General features: G+C 46.4%; 1 protein-coding gene across 1 annotated transcript; it reads right to left on the bottom strand.

The window, feature by feature from the left end:
* Positions 1–629: 629 nt before the first annotated feature.
* LOC309403745 (uncharacterized protein) lies at positions 630–5212 on the bottom strand (the record flags this gene model as incomplete). Its single annotated transcript, XM_081997992.1, has 3 exons — positions 630–3292; positions 4199–4828; positions 5095–5212. 3 exons carry the CDS (start codon positions 5210–5212, stop codon positions 630–632), a joined length of 3411 nt encoding a protein of 1136 aa, XP_081854118.1.
* Between the last annotated feature and the right edge of the window lie 4327 nt (positions 5213–9539).

Below are 9539 nucleotides of genomic sequence, written 5' to 3'. Positions count from 1 at the left end.
CAGCAACTGTCTAATAAACCTTATACATACACACACATACAGAATAACATTTTCATATCCCAGTTATCCTGTGATGACATGAATCCTTTGTTTCTGTAATTTTGTGAGATACTATTTTTTTTCTCTTGCAAGTATTGCAAGAGAACTTGAGAGTAGGGAATGCAACTTTCAGCAGATGGCAGGTACCATTAAGCCTCCAAAAACATTGACAATTTTTAAATGAAAAGTTATTTCTATACGATAGAATGTGCACTTCCTTCCCTCCGTTTAAACATTCTTTCAGTTAGGCAAAAAGATTCAATTGATTTTTTGCAAGAAAACAAGTGGCACACAGTAACTGTTTAACTTGGTGAACATTGGCCAAATCGTAACTGACCTCATAATATTAAGAAGTCACTCGAGCATGGAAAAGTGCCTCCAAGACCTTCTGTACCACAGCCTGTGCTAGAACTGAAGGTCTCGGAAGAACCTGGTGCAAACCAATATCCCGAGTTTCACTCTGGACCAAAACGCTACATGCACCCATTACCAGCCATCGTTCTGGGGAAAGCAGGAAAATGTAAAGCAATGAATAAATTCAGGACATGCAAACCTCTCCAGAACCAAGTGCCAACTTGCAATTCCCAAGCTTAAATTCCAAGCTTATGTTGCTGCTTATGCTTTTCCAGAAGTTTTTTGGTAGGCAGAGTCACATTACACTTTCCACACCTGTACATTTTTTGGTGTGTTTTCACATGCTTTTGGAAAGCACGTTTATCTACCGTAGAAAATTTACACCTTCTGCAGTGCAACTTTAAATGAGTCAGTAAGTGGCGCTTCAGGTGGCTAGATGTGCGGAAAGCAACGGCGCACTGACCGCACTTGAACGGCTTCTCCCCTGTATGAATTCTCAAGTGTGGCTTCAAGTTTCCATTGTGGGCTGTGGAATAGCCACACTCTTCACACGTGTATGTTTTGACAGGCAGCTGCTTTTGTTCGTAGAAGCAGCCAGTAGATGAGCTTTCCTCACAGGAGTGTGAAGCCAGATGCTGTTTCAAGGACAGCCATTTGTTTGTTGAATAGTCACAATTCCTGCACTTGAGATGCTCCATGTTAAAATGCGTGACTCTGTGCCTTTTCAGGTGACTGGAAGTACGAAACTTCTTCTGACAAACACTGCAGCTGTAAGGTTTCTCACCTGTGTGAGTTCTTACGTGTAGCTCAAGGTTGCTTAAAATGTAGGTAGTGTACTCACACTCTGCACACTGATAGAATCGTGGCTGACTTTGTGCTAGCAAATCATTTGCTCTGCCCCTCTGGACATCTGGCTGTCCTCCACAGACTTCCGAACCCAGAAAAGAATGGACGGTGTTTGAACCTTCCAAGGAACCAAAATCTCTTTCTGGACACAAGCCTACATCCATTTCACGATGCAATTCAAGGTTCTCTGAACGGCTATCTACATAGATGCAATGGCCAAACTCATATCCATTCTTTACGTGAATAAGGCTGTGTTTCTGCAAACGGTTTGATGTTTTAAATGTCTTATTGCATTCTTCACACACAAATGGTCCTTCACCTGCATGTATTTTTAGGTGCAGCTTGAAGTCACTATGAACAGCGGTAGCGTAACTGCAGTGTTGGCACTTGTGCATTTTGAATGTAGACAAATTGGAAGGCCACGCATCCTTTAAGTCTTCCACCAATCTATGATATGCATCATCATCTTGAACCTGTGAATGAGAGGCCTTGGAGTTGAAGAGAAATTCCTCTTTGCAAATGACAGTGTCCATTTTGTATGAATTCAGAGGAACTTCTGATCTATTCCCAATAACAGGTGAGCCGTTGCTTCCATGGCTGTTTTCAGGGAATTTCTTTCCAGAGCACATTTTCTTATTGTCCCACACCTCACCAGCCCACTCAAAGTCTACTTCTGAAGCCAGCATTCCACCACTGAGACAATCATTTTCTTTACCAGAAAGAGACAGAGAAACATGGTCCTGAGAATCACTGTCAGCTTTGCATATTTTACTTTTATGATATTCATTGCTCTGATTTGTATAACCATTAGCAGTAGCCTGAAACTGTTCATGAAATTTCTTATGAAAGCTGAGATGTCCTCTAGTGTAAAAGACTACGTTACACTCATCACATGTATAACTCTTTGAAGGTCTTTGAATTCTCTTTCTTCCACTTACAAAGTCAAGTTGCTGCCCTTGGCACGTTTCTTTGGCTCCATGTAATCTTCTGTGTCTCTTTAACCCAGTGGTGGTTGTGAATGCTGACTGGCAGAACTCACAGGAATATGGTTTAGCCCCTGTGTGTATGTAGCTATGCCTTACCATGCTTGCAAAATATAATGAAAAAAAGGTGCAAAACCTGCACTGGTACAGCTTATACCCAGCATGCCAGTACATGTGATTTAACAAATAGGATAAGCTAATGCAGGAATAGTCACACTGAGGACACTGGTAAGGTGGTCTCTCTTTATGTCCCTTCATGTGATGAATAAAAATCCTAGGATTTGATGAAGCAAAGAAACACATTTTGCAGGAAAAACTAACTGGCATGCCCAGAGGTGTAAAGTCCCTTTCAATTTTGATGAAAAATTTTTCATATTTACTTTCTCTTTTCTTGGTCTCAGATTTTCTTTCTTCAGATCTCTGCCTAACTTTTCTCGCATTTATTCTATTTTTTCTTGCCTTTTGCAACCTAGTCATTTTCTTATGAAATTTAAGGTGATTCTTAAGGTTGACAGAAAAGAAAAAGGTTCTTTTACAAAAGCAGCATTTATATATTTTCTTATCTTTATGAGCTGAATAAACATGTTTCTTTAAATGCGCATTGCATTTATACACAGAACCACAAAACCTGCACTTCAAATTCAATTTTTCATGCTTATCTTTACAACAAGATGGTTTCAAAAGAGGTTTGATGGTCATACTATTACTTAACCATGCTAAACCTTCTTGCTGGTTTTGGAATTCTTTGGGACTTGCATGAGGAGAAACAACTTTTTGTTGCCGAGATCCTTTTTTAGGAAATGGCGTTAATGTCTTATAAATATGCTCTCCTGTAATATTTGATTCAGCAGAAGTGGAGGGATTCATCTCCCATTTCCCTACATCCTTTAGCAATTCTTCTGGAGTAGGCAAACATCCATTAAGAAACAGAGCAGAACAATTATACGTAAATTTCGGTTCTTCTTTCAAGTCATGTTCCAAAAGAGAACTCAGAGTTTCATCTTCAAATTTGCTTCTCTTTCTTTTTCTGCTATTAGCTTCATTATCTCCATTCTTTGAAGAATCAGGATCTACAAGGGGATAAAAAGTCACATGCGTGACCATTTCATACAAACATCAATGTTCACAATTAATTGGTAGTAATAATCCCAAATTGTCTAATGACCTGCTGCCTCTTCACTCCTTCTTCTTCCTTAATATTTTCCTATCTCCACTTCCTTCCTAATGTCTCTCTACGTATTTCCCCACATTTAAATAATGTTTTAAGAGAAGAAATCCTAGTTAGGACCCTCCTTCTTTCCACTTTCTCTTTTCACTCAAAGCTCTGAACTTCACAGGACAACACTGCATCCCCTACAGTTTTTAATGAAACAGCTCTATACCAGAACTCCTACGAAAGTACCTGCACCAAACTTTGCTAGGGCTCTATTCTCACAAATATGACGCTCCTCCTGCTCTCTTCTGTCTGTTAGAGGGGAAAGTACTCTCAATAATTCTCTACACCTTTCCTCCTGAAGGACTTCCATCTGCTGTTCCATCCATATTCCTCATAAGCAATAGTGGAGTTTAAGCCTAAATTATGCTTCTCTCAGTCTTTGCTTACGTTGCTTGTTGTGACACAGAGTAACCGTCTGTTGGTATTCTCTCCCTAATATCTCTAATTGGGATAACAAAACCTTTAACCAAAGTTTTTTTGTTCAGAACCTTTTCCCTAATGTAAGGCTGCCCTTTTGCAAACTTCAGCAGAATGAAACGGTACCAATTTATTGTGGTTTCACCATGTTTCACAGGAGTCTGTGAAAGAACTAAGCCTACTCCAGTTCTTTTTCTGCTGCATATGATATTATTCTATGTCGAAATGCTTACCCTAAAATAAATGGGACTGGCATTCTTCCTATACATTTTCCTACCTAATACACTAACTTGAGATTTACCAGATTTCATAAACTCTTGCACGAGTCTTATTAACAAGTTACCTTCCATTTCAACAATTGTCTCCATCTCCTTGTGGATTTCTGGTTGTTTCTCTTGACTGCCATCAGTAAGAACACTTGAAACATTGACAAGTTCCTCTTTATCTTTGGGTATCGCTGCCAATGTCAACTGTCTGCTTGTCTCAACGGTCTCATCTCCACCCTCATTGCCAGCAGAGGAGAGGAGAGGAGGAATCTTCTGAAAGACATCGTCACCATCACATTCTTTTCTGTCACTGGTTTCATTTCTCTCTGTAAGCTCTGTTTTGCAAGACCACGTAGACAACACGTAATTTTGACTACACTTATCCATGTCTGAATCACACCAGTCATTTAAAGATGATTTAGATCTGTTACACACACTCTCAGCAACCCATTTTTCTTCAGAGTATTTCATACTATTATCCTGACTTGAAGCAGACTTGTTTTCTTCCCGAATTCTTAAGCCGTTACTGTCATTTGAAGGTGTCACATTGCTTTTTTTGAAAGTCCTATTGTTTAAGTCAGCCTCCTGCTCACCCGCCTTCAACTCGGGCACCGACGCTGCTTGCTCCTCAGCATCCTCTTGGAAAAAGTCATCATCGCTCAGCACGAAGACGGTGATTGGGAGGACAATTTCAAACACATCCGACTCTGAGGAAAAAAACCAAAACAAAACACCAAAGAGTATTAATACTATTTCCAAAATACCCGAAGCAATTGCGGACCACCGGCCCCCCGCTATGCCCCCGCGCAGGCGAGTGCGCATGCGCACCCCCAACCGCCGCAGCACCGGCCCAGCGCGCCAGCGCGCGGGATGGGGTGGGGAGGTATTAACACCCCCGCCCCGCCCGGCCCCCTAGGTCCTTCGCGCCCCTCAGCCCCCGGCCGGGGTCCCTACCCGTGAAACGGGCACCTACCGCTGTCTCCCGCCGGCTCCGACTTCCCCTGCCCCGCCGACATGTCCCGGCCCGGCCCGCGCCCGCCCTGCCGTACTCGAACTGCCCCAGGCTCACGGCGGCAAGCGGCGTCGCGCATGCGCCGGCCTGGCGCGCGTGCGCACGGGGGCGGGGGACCGCGCAGCTCGTCGCGCTGTTACTTAGTGCCCAGGTGGGAGGAGATGAGGCGGGGTGTGCACGGCTGCCGCCTTCTGATTGGAGGGAGCGGCAGGGGGCGTGGCCTGAGAGCGGAGTAGGGGTGTGCGCCTCGCCGAGGTAACTGCGCGCGGCATTGTGGTAGCGGTCGGTAGTTTGGGTGTCAGCGTGGTCGCCTTGAACGGTTTTAAAACTCAGTTTAATCACCCATTACCTGGACCAGAACACCCCAGCGGTGGGCAGGAAGGGATTTTCAAAAGCTCTACAAAATCTCCTCCCATCCTAAGCAAAAAAAAACCCCAAAACCCAAGTGGAGGTAGCCCATCCATCTGGGGGTGGAGGGCCTGGACCTTCCGGTGCCCCTGAGCGTTCCTTCATCACGCAGAAGTACGAGAGATGCGTGTGGTGGTCTGGCCATGGAAACCCATCTTTCCTTCGATCCTGCCTGCTTCTCGGGCGGTGGAGGTCTGAAAGCAGGCAGAGGAGGGGAGAGGCTGATGCAGAGCAGGTCTGAGGACATGTTTGCTGCGTGATGATGGGGAGCTGCAAGGTCTCCAGCTTACCCAGTCTGCTGTTTCCATAGACCATCCCTCAGAGGTGGCTTCAGAAGTGAACTTCGGCGTGTGTTGGTGAGGGACTGAGCTCAGAAATTAGTGTACTGCTTTCCTGAAGGCCAGATAGAAGGAGGAGTTTCCGGATCAGTGAATGGTTTCTCAGGTCTTAAAGACTGCTTTGCCCCACTCTTACTTGCTCCTCTGCGCCAGGGCCTTGCCAGCTCAGCTTATAAACTGAGGAAAAAACAGCCATTGTATCATTAGGCCCGAAGGGTTTCACAGAAAGTGTGAATTATTGTACTGGGTCTGGCTATGACAGAGGTCATGTTCTCCATAGCAGCCAGTTTGTGTTTTCACAAACACCCAGTGCTGTGTTTTGTATTTGTGACCAAAACAGCCTTGATAATGCACCAGTATTTTGGCTGAACAGTCTTTGCACAACATCACGGCCTTCACAGTTTCTTGCTTTGCCCCGCCATGGCGTAGGCTGGGGGTGGGCAGGAGGTTGGGAGAGGACACAGCCAGGATGGCCAACCAAAACTCTGCAAAGGAGTTCGATCCAAATGACCATCAGGGTCATTCTATACCATATGACTCCCTTGTGTGTTACGAACAGTGTTTAGTTACAAATCTAACACACAGTACCATGCGAGCTGCCATGAGGAAAGTCAACTCCATCCCAGCCAGAGCCAGTGCAGGTGCTGATGGCCATCTTACAGAGTGATAGGAGTTCTTGTTCCCTTTTTGTTTACTACTCAACTATCCATGCTGTGTGGCTGTTGAGAGAAAAGTCAGCAAAGGGTGGTAAACTGAAATAAAAAGTTAACCAGTAGAAAGAGTAACATGGGTCATGTTTGGCCTGAAGGGGTTGTTCTCAACCAGTCTGATGAGCTCTCAGGTGCTACCAAAAACTCACAGTCTCTAACCACGTAAGTATGCAGTGAATCCCTCAGGCAAAGGCCTGAGAGAAAAGTGCTGCAGTTTGCTGAATCCAGTAGTCCACTACATAGGAGGCTGCTGCAGCTCCATGCTCACTGATCAAGCCAGTAGCAAGACTGAGGATGTACTCCCAAAAGGCACTCACGTGTTCATACACATAGTACACAAATATATATATACACATATTGTCCTGCCTTCAGCTGGACTAAAGTTAATTTTCTTCACAGAAGCTAGTGTGAGGCTGTGTTTTGAATTTGGGATGAGAAAATGTTGGTAACATGCTGATGTTTTGAGTTGTTGCTGAGCAGTCAAGGACAGTCCAGCTTCTTGTGCTGGCCTGCTAGCAAGAAGGCTGGGGGTGCACGGGAAGCTGGGAGGGGACACAGCCAGGACAGCTGACCCAGGCTGGCCAAAGGGGTATTCCAGACCATATGATGTCATGCTTGGTATACAAAGTTGGAATGAAGAAGAAGGAAGGGGTGGACAGCTGAGCCCAGAGAGTTGTGGTGAACAGAGCTAAATCCACTTGTCAGCCAGTCACAAGCGGTGTTCCCCAGGGCTCAGTTTTGGGGCTGGTCTTGTTCAATATCTTTATTGATGATCTGGATGAGGGGATCGAGTGCTCCCTCAGTAAGTTTGCAGGTGACACCAAGTTGGGTGGGAGTGTTGATCTGCTGGAGGGTAGGAGGGCTCTGCAGAGGGATCTGGACAGGCTGGATCAAGGGGCCGAGGTCAACTGTATGAGGTTTAACAAGGCCAAGTGCAGGGTCCTGCACTTGGGTCACAACAACCCCATGCAACGCTCCAGGCTTGGGGAGGAGTGGCTGGAGAGCTGCCCGGCGGAAAGGGACCTGGGGGTGCTGGTTGACAGCCGGCTGAACATGAGCCAGCAGTGTGCCCAGGTGGCCAAGAAGGCAACAGCGTCCTGGCCGATATCGGAAATAGTGTGGCCAGCAGGAGTACGGAAGTGATTGTGCCCCTGTACTCGGCACTGGTGAGGCCGCACCTTGAATCCTGTGTTCAGTGTTGGGCCCCTCACTACAAGAAGGACGTTGAGGTGCTGGAGCGTGTCCAGAGAAGGGCAACGAAGCTGATTGTGGGGGTCTGGAGAACAAGTCTGATGAGGAGCGGCTGAGGGAACTGGGGTTGTTGAGTGTGGAGAAGAGGAGGCTGAGGGGAGACCTTATCGCTCTCTACAACTACCTGAAAGGGCGTTGTGGCAATGAGGGTGTTGGCCTCTTCTCCCAAGTAATTAGCGATAGGACGAGAGGAAATGGCCTCAAGTTGCACCAGGGGAGGTTTAGATTGGATATTAGGAAAAATGTCTTTACTGAGAGAGTGGTCAAACATTGGAACAGGCTGCCCAGGGAGGTGGTGGAGTCACCATCTCTGGAGGTGTTCAAAAAACATGTAGTCGTGGCACTTCAGGACATGGTTTAGGGGCATGGTGGTGCTGGGTTGACGGTTGGACTTGATGATCTTAAAGGCCTTTTCCAACCTTTATGAGTCTGTGATTCTGTGATGTTCGGAGTTAATGGCATCTGTCTTCCCAAGGAACCATTACACGTGATGGAGCCCTGCTTTCCTGGATATGGTTGAACACCTGACTGCCTATGGGAAGTAGTGAATTAATTCCTTGGTTTGCTCTGCTTGTGTGCGCGGCTTTTGCTTTACCTATTAAACTGTCTTTACCTCAACCCATGAGTTTTCTCACTTCTACTCTTCTGATTCTCTCCCCCATCCCGCTGTGGGGGAGTGAGCGAGCGGCTGCGTGGTGCTTAGTTGCGGGCTGGCGTTAAACGATGCCAGTCGTTTTTGGCGCACAACGTGAGGCTCGAGGGGTTTGGGATAATGACAGATTTGATTGGAGTATATTCGATAGAAATTATAGCTGTTATTGCCATTTAGCTATTAATTGCCAGGCCCCTGTGCTTGCCATGGGTTGTCCTTCCTTACTGTGTATTAGAGTCCAGCGCTCGTTAGTGGCTGCTTTTTGCTTTCACTGCTGCCATGCTGCTGCTCTGCTGATCGTCTGACTCTGCTGTGCCTGGGAAGATTTTGATAACAGCAGTGACCTTGTGCCTGGGCTGGCAGATGGCCTGAGCACTGCTGCTTTTTCTGTGTTGCTGTACTGGACAGGCTGGAACTCCACTGTGAACTCAAATTGAAGTGACTGTGACCTGTGGATGAGTCTATGTGGGAGCAGGACACCCTGAAGCATCTGTGGCCATGAATAAGCCCATGCCAGAGCAGGTAGATCTCAAAGCATCTGTGGCCGTGGTTATGTTTGTGCCACAGCAGGTATACCTCTGAAGAGATTGTGGTACACGGATAAATCCACACTGGAGAAGGTACATCTTGAAACATCTGTGTCTGTATATAAATCCACGTTGCAGCAGGTACACCTTGAAGCATCAGTGGTTGTACATGAGGTCATGCTGGAGCACCTCAAAGTGTGTGGCCACGGAGAAGCCCTTGACAGTGCAAGTATATTCCTGGAGGGACGGAACTATGGGTAAGACCACGTTGGAGCAGATAAATCTCTGGAGGCATTGTGGCCCATGGAGGAGACCATTTTGGAACAGGTGCACGTCAAAGTGACTGTGAATGTGGATAAGTCTATGCTGCAGCAGATATACCCCTGGAGAGACTGTGTCTCATGGAAGGGACTGCAGTCTGTGGTATCCAGTCAAAGCCACAGAAGGGGCAAGGGGAGGAGTTCATTGCAATGTTAAACCCTATGGTCCAGTCCAAACGGCCCAGGGGTGGAGATTGTAA

This window comes from Phaethon aethereus (assembly GCF_964289735.1).
Source record: "Phaethon aethereus genome assembly, chromosome: 3".
NCBI lineage: Eukaryota > Metazoa > Chordata > Aves > Phaethontiformes > Phaethontidae > Phaethon > Phaethon aethereus.
This window is presented reverse-complemented; position numbering and strand designations above follow the sequence as displayed.